The sequence below is a fragment of the Castor canadensis genome, chromosome 5 (genome assembly GCF_047511655.1).
Source record: "Castor canadensis chromosome 5, mCasCan1.hap1v2, whole genome shotgun sequence".
Classification (NCBI taxonomy): domain Eukaryota; kingdom Metazoa; phylum Chordata; class Mammalia; order Rodentia; family Castoridae; genus Castor; species Castor canadensis.
The window spans coordinates 74,120,137-74,136,700 of record NC_133390.1 but is presented as its reverse complement, the minus strand read 5'-3'; the positions used below and the strand labels follow the sequence as shown (position 1 = coordinate 74,136,700).

General features: G+C 39.0%; 1 protein-coding gene across 6 annotated transcripts in view; it reads left to right on the top strand.

Annotated features, from left to right (window-relative positions):
- The window catches only part of Pcyt1a (phosphate cytidylyltransferase 1A, choline), a 50,726-nt gene that overhangs the window by 5,000 nt on the left and 29,162 nt on the right, over positions 1 to 16,564 (top strand). For 4 of the 6 annotated variants that reach the window (XM_020176485.2, XM_074073415.1, XM_020176487.2 and 1 more), the window contains exon 2: positions 16,262 to 16,388. In XM_020176485.2, coding sequence (XP_020032074.1) covers positions 16,272 to 16,388 — 117 coding nt within the window. In that variant the 5' untranslated portion in view covers positions 16,262 to 16,271. Of the gene's footprint in view, positions 1 to 10,688; positions 10,736 to 16,261; positions 16,389 to 16,564 lie in introns of all 6 variants that reach the window. The other 2 variants (XM_020176484.2, XM_020176483.2) reach the window with 1 other exon arrangement.

Here is a 16,564-nt window from a genome sequence, read left to right as displayed (position 1 = left end):
AGAAACACTAATGCACTTAGGCTGGGTGCTGGTGGGAAGGAGGTGGGCATTCATGATCATATTTAGAATCTGCTGAAAGGATTTCAGTGACTAAGATCAGGCGACTGTTTTTTTTTTCTTTCATTCATATGTGCATACAATGTTTGGGTCATTTCTCCTCCCTTCCCCCCGCCCCTTCCCTTTCTCAGATGAAGCGACTTTTGTCTGGAGACGGAACAGGCAGCTTCATTCCTTTTTCTGTTACAGCTCTTTTGATAAACTTTTCTGGAGGACAGGCCACTGAGGAAACAGGAAATTTTGTGTAACCTTTGCAGGGCTCATCGGGAGGTTTTATGTTCTATCTCCAACAGCTTTTCTTTCTGACTCATCCCTGCTTAATTAATGTGGATGCTGTGGCTGGAAGCCAGGACCCATCTGCACAGCATTAGGTAATCTGCCCCATTTTGACCTACTGTATTGGCTATGAGGAGGTGCCATTTCCCAGCCCTGCCTCCCACTGGGCAGGCAGAGATATGAAGGCGGCCCGTGCTTGTATGTGTATTTTTTCCTCCTCTTCAATGTAGATACTTAAAGTCACCTCCTTTTCCAGGGCTATCACTACATCTTTACTTGAATGGTATTAGCTGATTACAAAGGCACAGTTATTATAAACAGAGAGTCTGAGAAGTTTTATTCCTAACTGATGAAGTATTCAAATGGTTACTGGGTAATTGTGAATGTTGTAAGGGTTTCAGTATAATTAATTAAAAAACTCATGATATTAAGATGTACTTCCTATCCCCAGTCTGTCCTCATCCTCCCACATTCCTTTTCTCTATACTTTCCCAGTAGCAAAGCTAATATGTCCTTGCGGCATTTATTAGAGCATTAAGAAACTTTCATAGAATAATATGAGATTATTCTATGTGCTTTGCTGGCATGTAAGTTACTAGATGTGAGGGAGCATGAGTATGGTCTAAAAGGGTCAGGGAGAAGTAAAAAGAGTTTTTAGAGACCTAAAAGTTTGAACAGTAGCAGTAGTTCTGAAGGAAAGATGTGATGGCTCTTTGTAATTTATAAACTTTTTAGGGTTATTGTTATGGAATGTCTGCTGTGGTTTTGATTATAAATGGCCCTCAAAGACACACATAGTGAAGGTTTGGTCCTCAACCTGTGGTGCTGTTTGGAATGATGGAACCTTTAGGAGGCGGGGCCTAGTGAAAGGTGTTAGGTGATTGGGGGTATTCCCTGAATCAGACATTGGAACCCAACCCCTTCTTTCTTTTTGTTTCCCAGCTGCCATGAGGTGAATAGACCTCCTCTATCATTTGTTTCCACCATTCTGTACTGTTCTGTAACAGGCCAAAGCGACAGGGCCAAGCTAAACCCTCTTTCAGGGCTGAAACCTCTGTAAGTCAAAATAAACCTTTCCTTCCTATCAGTTGTTTATACCAGGCATTTTGTCACAGTGACAGAAAATGACTAACAGTCTATTATTAGTGTTTCCATCTCCTGAGAAAGATATAGATGTGTTTTACCCTTAAACCTAAAAAGCGTTAGGTATGTTTATTCTAAATCCAAAAGATCTTAAGACTTCAGTTTAAAGTATAGTAAAAAATATAATGTAAAACACAAAGGTCATGGTTAGAAGGTAGAACTATGTGTAAGCAGTTAAGGAGTAGTATAGATATGAATTAGTAGAACCAGGTAAAGAAAAATACTTTTGGGTTAGAACTCAGGGCCTTGCAAATGGTAGACAGGTGCCCTACCTCTGAACTACATCTCTAGTCCTTAGGTTTTTGGAGAAAGAATCTCATTATGTAATCCAGTCTGGCCACAAACTTAAAATTTTCTTGCCTCTGCTTCTTTTTTTAAATTTTTTTTTATTATTCATATGTGCATACAAGGCTTGGGTCATTTCTCCCCCCTGCCCCCACCCCCTCCCTTACCACCCATTCCGCCCCCTCCCTTTCCCCCGCACCCCTTTGATACCAGTCAGAAACTATTTTGCCCTTATCTCTAATTTTGTTGAAGAGAGCGTATAAGCCATAATAGGAAGGAACAAGGGTTTTTGCTAGTTGAGATAAGGATAGCTGTGCAGGGAGTTGACTCACGTTAATTTCCTGTGCATGTGTGTTACCTTCTAGGTTAATTCTTCTTGTTCTAACCTTTTCTCTAGTTCCTGGTCCCCTTCTCCTATTGGCCTCAGTTGCTTTTAAGGTATCTGCTTTAGTTTCTCTGCATTGAGCACAACACATGCTAGCTAATTTTTTAGGTGTCTTACCTATCCTCACCCCTCCCTTGTGTGCTCTCGCTTTTATCATGTGATCAAAGTCCAATCTCCTTGTTGTGTTTGCCCTTGATCTAATGTCGGCATATGAGGGAAAACATACATATTTTGGTCTGTTGGGCCAGGCTAAACTCACTCAGAATGATGTTCTCCAGTTCTGTCCATTTGCCAGTGAATGATAACATTTCGTTCTTCATGGCTGCAAAAAATTCCATTGTGTATAGATACCATATTTTCTTGATCCATTCGTCAGTAGTGGGGCCTCTTGGCTGTTTCCATAACTTGGTTATTGTGAATAGTGCTGCAATAAACATGGGTGTGCAGGTGCCTCTGGAGTAACCTGTGTCACAGTCTTTTGGTATATCCCCAAGAGTGGTATTGCTGGATCAAATGGTAGATCAATGTTTAGCTTTTTAAGTAGTCTCCAATTTTTTTTCCAGAGTGGTTGTACTAGTTTACATTCCCACCAGCAGTGTAAGAGGGCTCCTTTTTCCCCGCATCCTTGCCAACACCTGTTGTTGGTGGTGTTGCTAATGATGGCTATTCTAACAGGGGTGAGGTGGAATCTTAGTGTGGTTTTAATTTGCATTTCCTTTATTGCTAGAGATGGTGAGCATTTTTTCATGTGTTTTTTGCCATTTGAATTTCTTCTTTTGAGAAAGTTCTATTTAGTTCACTTGCCCATTTCTTTATTGGTTTATTAGTTTTGGGAGAATTTAGTTTTTTAAGTTCCCTATATATTCTAGTTATCAGTCCTTTGAGGTGTAGCTGGCAAATATTTTCTCCCACTCTGTGGGTGTTCTCTTCAGTTTAGAGACCATTTCTTTTGATGAACAGAAGCTTTTTAGCTTTATGAAGTCCCATTTATCTATGCTATCTCTTAGTTGCTGTGCTGCTGGGGTTCCATTGAGAAAGTTCTTACCTATACCTACTAACTCCAGAGTATTTCCTACTCTTTCCTGTATCAACTTTAGAGTTTGGGGTCTGATATTAACATCCTTGATCCATTTTGAGTCAATATTGGTATAGGGTGATATACATGGATCTAGTTGCCTCTGCTTCTTGAGTGCTGAGATTACAGGCATGTGCCACCAAACTGGGCAGAAAAATACTTTTGGTAGAATGAAAGCTTTGTTGTACCTACTGTAGAATACTTATAAATTGACAAGTATTTGCTCTTTCCATTAAAATGAAACAATAATATTTATAGTACTTTTCAAAGTTTCAAAGCAGCTTTTGCTATTTCAGCTAAGCTTTTTGATATTCAACTAAGCTTTCAGTGGTTACTGTGCACTAGGGCTCATTGCTAGGTACTGCATATATGAGTTAATTTTTTTTATCCAAGTGGTTAAAAAAACCTAAGCTTAATTGACTTAAGAAAAATGGAGAATGTATCGGTTGGCATACAATACATGGATGATGGTCTGGCTTCTCACCATCATCAGCTTACTGTTGGCTTTATCCAAAAAGGCTCTCCTATTATAAGATGGCCACTAGGTGGTCACAGAATGGTTCCTAGAACTATGTCCCCAGGCTCAAATACACACACACACAAAAGCGGTGACAGTTTCTGTCCAAGTATTCTCATCAGGAGGGCCCTGAGATTTACTATGAGTGGACTAGTAGTTTACCTACCCTGCCCTTTCCATCTTCTACCCTCATGTGGTCAGGGGAGGGTGATGTGCTGATTGGTTTAGGTTTGACACTTGCAGTCTGCTCTAGGACTGAGGGTGAAGCCACAGAGCAAATAAAGAGTCTCCAAATGAAGAGGGGAGTTCTTCAGAGCAGGGCGATTGAACTGCGGGAAGACAAGAGACGAGTATCTAGTAATGAGGGAGTTTATAGTCTTATTTCTTATTTGATCCTCACTATGACTTAGGAGTTAGGAGTTAAGTACATTTTATTATAACCTTCCTTAATCACATGAAGAAACTTCTAGCATAAGGAGACTCTAGGTCTTCTTAACCTAGAGTTAAGGAACCAGAGGACATAGAATTAAATCCCAGTTTATATGCTGTGAGCCCTGGTGTAGTGTCCTTCTACTCTTCTACTCTAACCCAAACCAAAATAAGACGCTGCATGTCCTGTGTAGTCTGCTAGTGATATGCTTAGTGGGAAGGGAGCCCACTGTTTATGAAAAGTGAAACAAAATCCTGCCTGGCACAATGTGCCATGATCAGAGTGTACACAGTGGTTGGGACTAAATTAATCTGGCAATATTATGTAAGAGGCAGTATAGTGTTGTGTTTAAGAACACAGACCCTGGAAGAAATGGCCCAAACAATGTATGCACACATGAATAAATGAATAAAGAAAAAAAAAGAGTGCAGACCCTACAGCCAGAATTCCTGAGTTCAAATCCTGTTTTGGGGGATTCAGCAACCTATAGTCTATGGACTGGCCACCTGTGGCAAATAAAGTTTTATTGGAACACAGAAGAAATCCTGTTTTTGCTTTGTACTTAAGTACTTTAGATATAATCAAGTCATTCAACCTACCTATGTTTCAATTTCCTCATGTCTAAAATAAGAATAATAGCATTATCTACAATCTAGGATTGTTGTGAGGGTTAAATTATCAAATATATGTAAGAGGCTTATAAATTCCTGGCACATAGAATGTACTCTTGTTAGCTATAATTATTATAATCACTGTTATCACAGTCTTTGAGAATGTCATGTAGAAATGTGGATTGTTAACATGATGAAATGGATTTACATCTGTTTAAACACCATAATCATTGAGAATTCTGAATGCATTCTTTTCTGTCTTTCTCTCTCTCCCTCTCTTTCTTTCTTTCTTTCTTTCTTTTTTTTTTTTTTTTTGTAGCACTGGGGATTGAACTCAGGGCCTTGCACATGGTAGGCAAGTGCTTTACCACTTAAGCCATGCCCCCAGTCCCTATATTTTATTTTCTGCTTTTTTTTTTTGGTGGGACTGGTGTTTGAACTCAGGGTTTCATGCTTGCAAAGCAGGTACTGTACCGCTTGAGCCACTCCACCAGCCCTATTTTGTTTTCTGAAGATAAACTCCCTTGCTATATTTTACCTAAAGAGCATTAAAGGTGGAGCTGAATGGAGGGAAGGTTTTAGTGGTATGTCACATTGTTGTATAGGGACAATTATCTATCCTGATCAACATTTTTAGCAGTACCTTAGATACTAAAAACATAAAAACTGTCATTTTAAAATTTATACATTACAAAGGTGTGAGAAATAGCTAACATGAGAGATGGCACTCAAAATTTGAAATGATTTCAACATTAGAACAAACAAAAAGACCAACCAATATGAACTTTTACAGGATTGTGACCAAGAAAATGAACTTTAAAAGGGACAAATGTATAATCTTTTAGGCAAATAAGTACACAGATACAGGACAGGGGAAGTCTAGCTTGAGTAGTTCATGTGGAAAGGCTTAGAGATTTTAAATAATAATGTCCTTAGTGCTAATAAAGCTGGTATAATCTTGAACTTAAGTGAGGAATAGATATCTCACTTAGATGAGCTATGGCCTGCATTCATGAGTTAGATCAAAATAGATGTCACAAAAATCCTAGTACTTATTTTTAACAGATTCCTTCTCAAGTGTATTTACTAGAGTGAGAGTGTTGTTGTATAATAACTATTTATACTTAATGTGCACAGCATTTATTCATTCAGCAAACATTTTAGCTCTCATTACATATGAGAAATTGTTCTCTGAACAGGGATACACAGCTCTGATCCTTCTTTAGAATCTCCAAATATAGTGGGGCTCACACAACTCTAAGAAATTTCTTTTGGTTTCCAAGAACATAGGAAATGATCTAGAAATTAGAAATTAGATGAGGGACTGCTGAAGGCAGGCAGATTGATTGGAAAGTGATGGTTGAAAGCTAGAAAACACAGAAACGATAGAAAGCTTAACAGATTGAAAGCTCAGCCCTATAAACTTGTAAGGCCAGAGTTCCAGAGGTGTCCAGCACAGGTAACTCTGCACATGAAAGCAATGCGTGGTATATTTTAGAAGTATTTCCATCCATATTGTCAAAGTAAAAAGGTTTTGCTCTTAAAGATGGTCCAATGATTTTATTCTAAAGCCAGTCATTCCTCATCATTTGGAGATTATTTCAGGTTTTGACATGTGGTGTCCAAAAGAGGAGAAAGTGTCACTGTACTTTGTTTCTCCATTAGACCATTAGAGATCATTGGCTTCACGTCTGGGAACCCAGTATAAGAAGAATATGGATATGCTGTATGCCTGCAAGAGGTTGAGGAGCAGTCCTAGGAAATGCCTAGCCTTGAAAAGGGGGCACTTGAGAATCGTGAGATGTTTTATCTTCATGTGTTTGAAAGACTGTGATAAGGGACAAGTTTCACATATTCTCTGTTGTACCATAGGATAGAGTCAGTCCCAGTGGGTTGAAACAACCCACTCCAGAAGGCAGGTTTCATCTAATTGAGAATAATAACTTTTGTTTTCTGTGGTGCCTGGGATCAAAGCCAGGCCTTGTGCATGCTAGGCAAGCGCTTTGTTATTGAGCTGCATTCCCAGTTCCAAGAGCAGTAACCTTTTGTAGTTGCTGCATTGATAGAATGCTAGCCCATCTATTAAAGTGAGTTTCTTACAGAAATGCTTAAATGTACTCTTCTCAGTTCTGAGAAGTTCAGGCAAGAGCTTCTTCAGCCAGATCTCTAACTTCTCTAAAGTCTGAGATTACGGATAATACATTCAGATAAAAACATCTGAAATACTATCTTTGATAACTTTTATAAATACCAATGATAATTCTAATGACTGCTTTTCAATCTTGAAACATAAGTCTATTCTCTTCCCCATTTGCCATAAAATATATAATCAAGAACAAAGATGTTGAGAGAAGAGAACATTTTCTACAGTGGTCCAGCTATAGTTTCAGGAATTCTCCTTTGACTATTGAGACATTTGCCCAGTTGCAGTCTTCTTGACATTCTTGTCCTCTATGATTTCTTAGATTCAGTACTGACTCAGACTCTATCAGCAGGTTCTTTCAACAGATCACTGTGTGAAATATTTTCTAAGCAGATATTTCCTTCTACAAGTAAGCAGTGCAACTGCAGGTTTATGGGATGGTGAGGTGGTAGTGATGGATTCTTACTCAAAAATCTCACACTGAAAAAATTTAGTTGAAAGTTGACATCTCTCTACATTATCACAGATGCCAGTTTATTACAATCTTGTCTCTAAAGTAGGCAGAAAGTATTTCTGTACATACCACCTCGTCTTGAACTTTTTCTGTATTACATTGCTATCTCTGTTGGAAACCTTTGCTTGAATATCTTGGTGTGCCAAAATGCAGAGGCTCCTGAGGCAACCCAGACCCCTTTCAAATAACTCTCATTCCTAAAAAGATTTTTATTATGTTTAGTTAAATTCTGTGTCTCTGCATCTTCCAACCAGTAATCTATTTTTTGTTGCCTGGACTTCCATAGAACAAGACTTTGCTCTATCCAACATGATACATCAAATATTGAGAGGGTTATTAGGTACCTTCTTATATAGTCGAGTATTATATTAGTAATCATGTATTAGTACTTTCTGAAGCCCACTGACTGAATTTGATTCCTACCATGACCATTTGCTGCCTGTGTGATCTGATATCCTGTGCCTCAGTTTCCACATCTGTAAAATAGCAACAGAAATAATATGCCTATATCAAAGAGTTGTAAACATGAAGAGAGTTTTAATAATTTAAGGTGTTTCTGGCATACAGGTGTTAATATAAATTCTCATTATTATTAGTAGTGTTTCTTCATTAGAAGAGTTCTTGCTAAACAGTGATTCTTAAATAGGACAGGTGTAGGGATGGGGGATATGTAACATACTTTGGATTTTTATGACATTTTTACTTTAAAGGTATACTTTTTATTTTATTTTTGTTTTTGAGTTTTGAGACTAAATTTTTTTAGAGTCTAGCTCTGTAGGTCTTGAAATTGGTACCAATTTCAACTCTTGATGCTCCTGCCTCAGCGTCTCAAATTCTGGGATTATGTGATCCACTTGTGCTTTAAAGGTACGCTTTTTATATTAGTAATTAACCATGGCTCGGAAATGGCTTGAATTTGCCCCCCAAGGGTTCTTTGAAATTTAATCCCCATTGCGAAGGATAAAGGGGGTAGAAATTTAGTCTGACTGTGGTGTTTAGAGGTGGGGCCTTTGGGAGGAGATTAAGATTAGATAAAGTCATTAGGGTGGCATTCCTATGATTAAATACTGCCAAAAAAAGAAAAAGAAAAAAAAAGACATACTGGATATGGACACTTGACCGCTAAACTGTGACCTAAATAAGCCTTCCTTCCTTCCTTCCTTCCTTCCTTCCTTTCTTCCTCTCCTCCCTCCCCTCTCTTCTCCTCCCCTTCTCTTTTCCTCTCCTCTTCCCTTTCTCCTCTCCTTTCCTTTCCTCTCTCCTTTCTTCTCTTTCCTCCCTTTCTCTTTTTTTCTTTTCCCTTCCCCTCCCCTCCCCTCCCCTCCCCTCCTGACCTCCCTTCCTCTCCCTCCCCTTCCCTCCCCTTCCCTCCCCTCTCTTTCCCTCTCCTGCTCTCCTCTCCTTTCCTTTTTCCTTTCCTCACAGTGCTGGGAATTGAAAAGTTACCTTCCCAACCAAGCCTCTTTTCTCTATAAATTACCCAACCTCGAGTATTTAGTTATAATAACACAAAACAGACTAATGCAGAAAATTGGTACCAAGGAATGGGATCATTACCATAACAATATCAGAAAATGTGGAGGTAGCTTTAGAATTGTGTTATGGGCAGAGGTTGGAAGAGTTTGGAGGAGTGTGCTAAAACAACTTAGAATGCTGTAAGTGCAATGTTACAGGCAAATCTAGTGAGGGTTTAGCAGACAAGGAGACTCGGGAACTACTCTCATGTGGAATTTATTGGAATTGGTCTAAAGGCCACCCTTGTTACACATAGCAAGAATTTGATTGCATTGTGTTTATGCCTTAGACTTTATGGGAGGCTAAAATTAAGAATGGTAGACTAGTTTATTTGGTGAAAGAGATTTTAAAACAACAAAGGTTGTAGCATGGGTATCATTAGCTGCTTTTACTCAGATTTACAGTGAGACTTGGGAGCAAAAGGAAGCAGAGTGGAAAGATTTGGAAAATGTGCAGCCAAAAAACCACTTGCTAAAGAGATTAATGCTTGCTTGGCATTGGGACAAGGCCTCAAAGCCATCCAGCTCAGACATCTTTGAGGCTACTTCTTCTATCACAGACCCAGAGACCTGCCAGGATAGAATTATCTCAGGAAAGGGCCTTGGAATTAATTTCCCTGCTTTCAGCACTTCGTGGCTGCAGTCACCATTCAAACAGGTTTAGGAACAGCTTGTACCTTGGTGTCTATGTGCTTAGTTTGCAGGTGTGCAAAATGCAGTAGTGATGGGGTTATGGTGGCTTATAGCCAGATTTCAAAGGAAAGCCTGGATGGCAAGGCAGAAGTTTGTCACAGGGTTAGAACTCTCTCAAAGAGCCTCAGATGGGGCAGTGCCTAGTGCAGCCATGGTTGTTGAGCAGCAATGGGGACCCCAGAAAAGACAACTGCCAGCAGTATGCAGTGCCTGCTAGGGATAGCTGCAGGAAGCATGCAGAACCAACCCCAAATGATACCATGTGGCCTGTAACTAACAAAGGTGCAGATGTAGGGCTACTCAAGGACTTGGAGGACCCCCCCTCACCAAAGTGGACCTGGAGCTTAAGGATTTAATTATCTTCCTTCTGGGGTTTGATTTTGCTTTGAGCTGGTTACTTCTTCCCTACTTGCCTCCTGTCCCACCATTTTATCTTGAAAGATGTAATTTTTTTTTTTTGAGCAATTCTGGGTTTTGAATTTGGGGCCTCTGCTTGCTAGGCAAATGCTGTACCATGTGAACCATGCCCACAGCCCTAACTTGTTTTTAATTTTATAAGGTCTCACAACTAGAAAGGGTTGCCTTGAGTCTCAAGTGAGACTTTGGACTTGGACTTTTTTTTTTTTATAGTACTGGGGTTTGAACTAAGGGCTTCATGGTTGCTAGGAAGGCACTCTACTGCTTGAGCCATGCCCCCTGACCTGGACTTGGACTTTTGAGTGATGTTGGAAATAGTTACAACTTTGAGACTATTGGGATGAAACGAAAGCATTTGCTATATGTAGATGTATCTTGACATGACTATAGCCATCTTGAGTTGTAACCACCATAATTGCCCCTGAGTAACCTGAGCTGGTTTCTCCTGCATAGCTTCCCAGAAAACCATAAATAGATAAAACCATGAGAGTCATGTGGGGCTTTACAATCAGACTCCAGAGATGTGCTGACTTTTCAATATTAAGATAAACCAGATATAGTCCAGTGAGGATGAAGTCACTCTTGTCCTAACCCATAAATATACTCCTCTTTCTGACCTACATTGCAGGAATCCAACTGGTCTTGCTGCTGCAGAGGACCATACTTCTTCTGTCAGTAAGTCCGATAAATTGCACTCTGTGCAATCCTAGATTTGTCTGCTTGTCTTTGTTCAGTCTAATGACTCTTTGAGGCTGGTTCTCCTATACTAGGACTGAGTTGTTCTGGAACAGAGATAGATGTGAACCTGGAAGGGGAAAGGGATAGAATGCTGTGGTTTGGATATAGTTTAAGTGTGTTCCCTAAGAGTTGATGTGTTACAAGCATTGTCCTCTGTGTAGTGGTATAGAGGTGTTGGGACCTTTAAGAGACAGAGGCTACAGGGAGATTGTTGGGGGGTCTGCTCTCAGAAGGAATTAAGGTAGTTCTCATAGAACGTGAATTAGTTCTCTCAAGAAGGTTATAGAAAGAGCAAACTTGGCTCCTCCCCTGTCTTTGGCTTCTGGCATGTGATTTCTTCATCTCAAATGTGATGCCACCCTCCCAGAGGCACTCACCAGAAGCTGAACACATGGAGCTACCCAGTCTTGGACTTTCAGTCTCCAAAACTGTGACCTGAATGAATCTCTTTTCTTTATAAACTAGCCTAGCCTGCCTCAGGCATTTCATTATTGTAATTAAAAAACAGATTAATAACCATAGCTGAAAACTTAAAATTATTTTGGAAATAGGAGGACACAGAGAAGATAAACTTTAAGGCAAATGACGACAACGGCTACTACTAAGTAATAATAACAGTAGCTAATATTCACAAGCACTGCTGTGTGCCAGGCACTGAGCTAGGACTTTACCTAGATTATCCCATTTACACCTCATTTGACAGAAAATACAACTAAGGCTTTTAGAGATTAAGGAATTTTTCCGTATACCAAGTGGTAGAGATGGGACTCAGTCTTAGGTAATTGACCTTAGGGTGCAACTTCCTTAATCACTGCATTATGCTGGCAGGGTTGAGGTTGAAGATATTTATATTGCTCAGAGTAGAGATGGGTAAAATAAATGCTGATAAATACCATCTGCCTCAGCCATTTGATTAGATGTGCTTACATAAAGGTGGAGATACTTTGTGGGAGAAACCACTTACTCATCTGAAATATAGGGAAAATGTTACTGTTATTTACTAAAGGCTTCATAACATGTTCACAGTAACAGTGTTGCCTTGGATTTTTCTACGCTTGTGAACTTTACTTTAAATAGCTAGTCAAACTCCTTTGTCTTTTCTTAAGTCCAGTTGTAATATTTAAAAAATATGCTTTTAGTTAATTCTTTGTGTGACTTTTTAAAATCTAGTGGAATAGGGCCTATGTCACAAGATCTAGAGCCCTCAAATGTGGCTTTAAAATGTCACTGACAGCCACACTGACAGTATTTTAACTTAGAAGAGATAGCCTTTGTTTCTTTCTAATATGAATATATCTATTGTGTGATTATCTGATTAAATTGAATCATATGACAAGAGGATACAGTACTTCAATAAGCAGTTTAAAGACAAAGCAAATTGTATATTTATTTCACTACAATGTAAAAAACCAACAATAACAACAAAAACCAAAGTAGAGTTGGAGTGGGGAGGGAGACATGGATTACAAAGTGCCATGAGGAAATTTGAGAGTGGTAAATATGCTCACTGTCTTAATTATAATGATTTCAGAGGTATATAAATATGTTAAAACTCATAAATACACGTTTTTTTTTGTTGTAGTGGGGAGTGAACTCTGGACCTTGTGCTTGCTATGGCTTATATGTACAGTTTATTGTATATTGATTATGCTTCAATAAAACTGTAAAAAGATAGCCTATGCTACCTCCACTCATAGAAAGCAAAGACTTCTGAGAAGTTCCTATAAATGTGACTGGATGTAATTGTCTATTAAGCATTAGAGATTTTAACTTGAATTTATGGAAAGTAATTGGTGAAAATATAACATTTATCCTCTTGGTTTATTTAATTATTATTTATTTTTGTGGTACTGGTAGTTTGAACTCAGGGCCTACACCTTGAGCCACTCCACCAGCCCAATTTTTGTGAAGGGTTTTTCGAGATAGGGTCTCTCACACTATTATGCCCAGGCTGACTTCAAACCTTGTCCTCCTGATCTCTGCCTGCTGAGTAGCTATGATTATAGGTGTGAGCCACCTATGCCTGACCTCCTCTTGGTTTATTATGGTATCCATAAAACTCCGTTTTGTATCATGAATGAAAAGTACAGGTGCCTTTAAAATATCACCTATTTGTAATGTAGAAGAGAGAAGAGCAGAGGTAAAATAATTCTTTATTGCTTAAGTTGAAAGTTTACCGGGAAATCCTTGCAACACAATCTAGTAGGAAAGATCCATATGTCTGTATCATTGCTGATTGGCAGTCTCTGAACCAGGCTAGTAGCCTGATAGTAGCCACATCTTAGAATGTCCTTTAATTGGGGTTGTTTGCTGATCCCTTATAATTTGATGTAGGTTACCCATTTTTGACAGGTAGTAATGTTCTGAGTTCCTCATATCAGGAAGGACTATTGGTGGTTTTGCTAAGAATTTTTTTTTCTTATTATCAAGGTCACCCTTTAATAATTAACAGATGGGGAGATATTTTGAAACTGTGTAAATATCTTGTTCCTCAGCAAACATTCACCCAATGGTTTTAGAATCCTAAAGAGCATTTTATATCAAACATTTTAAAGGTAGAGGTAGAGTCTTGCATGTAGTTTCCATGCCATGACTGAAGGCTCTTTGAGAAAATGTTTTGTTTTTAATTGATTCATAATAATTATACATATTTATGAGGTACACTGTGATACTTTTTTCCTTTGCTGCATGCTAGGCAGGTACTCTATCACAACTACATCCTCAGCCCTTGAAATTTTTTTTTTTTTTGCAGTACTGGGGCTTGAACTCAGGGCCTTCACCTTGAGCCACTCCACCAGTTCTTTTTTGTGTTTTTTTTTTTTTTTTTTTTTTTTGAGATAGGATCTCACAAACTATTTGCTTGGGCTGGCTTTGAACTGTTATCCTCCTGATCTCTGCCTCCTGAGTAGCTAGGATTACAGGTGTGAGCTACCAGTGCCTGGCAGCCCTTGAATTTTTGAGACAGGGTCTCACTATGTAGCTCAAGCTGGCCTAGAACTTGTTGTGAGCCCAGCCTGGCCTTGAACTTAAAATCCTCCTGTCTTCTGAGTGCTGGCATTACAGGTGTGCACCACTATGCCTGTGCACTGTGATGTTTTGGTATATGTTTACTTTGTGGAATGATTAAATCAAGGTAATTAACACATCTGCCAATTCATGTACTTATTTTTTGTGGTAAAAGCAATTTGAAACAAACAGTGCATTATTATGTATTATAGTCTCCTTTTTTAGATTCCACATCTAAGTGAGATCATGCCATATTTGCCTTACAGTGTGTGGCTTATGACACTTAGTATAAGGTCCTCTGGGTTCAGTTTGTACTTTAAAAACTATGTTACACTGCCTTGTTCATAGCAAGTGTTCATATTTTTGATTGCTTGATATTATTGGTTTGCCTGATGCCAAGTTGCACTCTTTTCATAGTAGATTTTGTTTCTCTATCCTTAGAAGAATAAGACAGATACTTAAAGTCCTATGGTGTGCAAATTAGAAATTGGACTGATTAGACAGTCTTAGCAGGCCTCTTAGACCAGTGATTTAGGAGTATTGATCTTTGGATATTTTTAAAAAATAACAGTAGAGAAGAAATACTCTGATCATCACCACTGGAAGAACTTAGTGTTAAATATTTTGTACCTTCTTCCATATTAATTTGCATTTGTAAGAAAGGAAGTTTCTGGGTGGTGTTCATCTAGACTGAAAGCTCTAGGCATTTTTTTTTTTTAATGTCAACCATGACTTATGGGGTGTCAACTTCAGTCTCTTAAGAATCAGGCCAGGTTTCTTACAGATCTTGTCACATTGCCCTTGGAATTTAGCTGGAGGAAAGAAAGTGAAGCACAATTACAGTTGTTTTATGGCCATCTCATTCGGGAGGCTTCTAAAAGGAAGTGAGGCAGAGTGGAATGTTCTCATTCTGTCTGGTATTTGTTTTCTACTTTTGCTGTGATGATTTTCCACTCTATCATTATCTTAGGCAGAAATGACAGTTATCATAGAGCCTCCCCTACCTCTAATTTCTGACTGATGTCTAACATTTCATCATTATCAAGAAATTAATTTATCTGTGCAAATTGTATTACCTAAGAAAAATGCACATATCCCTGCAGGAATTGGAGAGGTAGCACAAACAGGAAACACTGAATATGCAGACTTTTCCTGTGATGGCTTGTTGCTAGAAGCTTTCTGTGAAATTACTCAGTAAAAATGGATTTTCTTTGGGGGGACAAGAAGTCTGGGTACATTTTAATAGCTGGGGACTGTGAACTAACTTAATATACTAAGATCCTGAAAGAGTAAGAGAAGATGGGTACTGAAAAAGGAAGGGAGAAGACATTTAAAAGATAAAATATGTTACTCTACAGTTTCAGGGAGCTAATGCTGGTATAATCAGTGGTCTCTGAAATCTGAAGAATTAAGTAGTCCAAAGGCTAGAGATGTGGCTCAAATGGTAGAGCATCTGCTTAGCAGGTGCAAGACCCCAAGTTCAAACACCAGTACTGCCAAAGAAGTCAATGCTTTGTTAAACCAGGACTTGGTAATAGCTACCCATTTAAAAAGACTTGCTGGGCGTAGTGATTCAAGCTTGTAATCCTCGCTATTTTGTCTTTTTTTCTTTTTTGGTGCTGGGATCGAACCCAGGGCCTCGCGAATGCTAGGCAAGCGCTGTACCACCGAGCTACATCCCAGCCCCTAATCCTCGCTATTTTGGGAGACTGGGCATGATGGTGCCTGCCTGTCATCCCAGCTATGCAGAAAGTTGGTCCAGGCCAATTGGGCATAAAACCAGGCCTTATATGAAAAAAAAAACTAAAACAAAAAAGACTATGCGAGTGGCTCAGGTGGTATAGCTGAGGTATGAAGGCCTGAGCTCAATCTCAATACTTCAAAGAAAAAAAGAACAACAAAAAGAGACTTTTCTGTATTTGCACCAAAGTCAGACTTTGCACATTGGCTTGCACCTGCCATACTTCCACGTGTCCCAGAGAAGATTAAAAGGGGAGTGGTAAAGTCTATACAATTTAAGCATCCCCTAATCTGCTTAGAAAGTTTCAGATTTCAGAACATTTTGAATTTCAGATTTTAACATTAGGAGTGCTCAACCAGTACAGTTTATGCAAATATTCCAAAATTGAAAAAACTCTGAAAACTGACACTTCTGGTCCCAAGCTTTTCAGATAAGGGATACTCAGTATGGATAGCTATCTTTCACAGCCAAGTTATCTTTTGCATCCAGACGAGGTATGAAATTGGCAGTTAGCATATAGGCAGCCTTGTTAAGAGGAATAACTTCCAAAGTCAGGGGATTCATTGTAGCCACCGGGCCACAGAGAGGCCTATATTTTGTGAAGTTTCGTTGTTTTTGCCAGATACCATTGACTCGTCTTGGTGAAATGTATCCTATGTAATTGGTGTTTTGCTCTGAAATACTGGTAACAGACTTTTTCTACTTTCTATGGCCAGTTAAAAGAAGATGGATGCCCAGAGTTCAGCCAAAATCAATCCAAGGAAAAGGAGGAAAGAAGCACCTGGACCAAATGGAGCAACAGAGGAAGATGGAATCCCTTCAAAAGTGCAACGCTGTGCAGTCGTAAGTAAAGCAGAGATGTATTTGTAAACACTTAACCTGGCAGAGGGAAAGTTTAAACTGATATAACATTGATGATAACAGTTTTTTTCTTTTTTGGCAGTACCGAGGTTTGGCCTCCTGCTTGCTAGGCAGGTGCTCTACCACCTGAGCCACTCCACCAACCCTTTTTTTGTGTT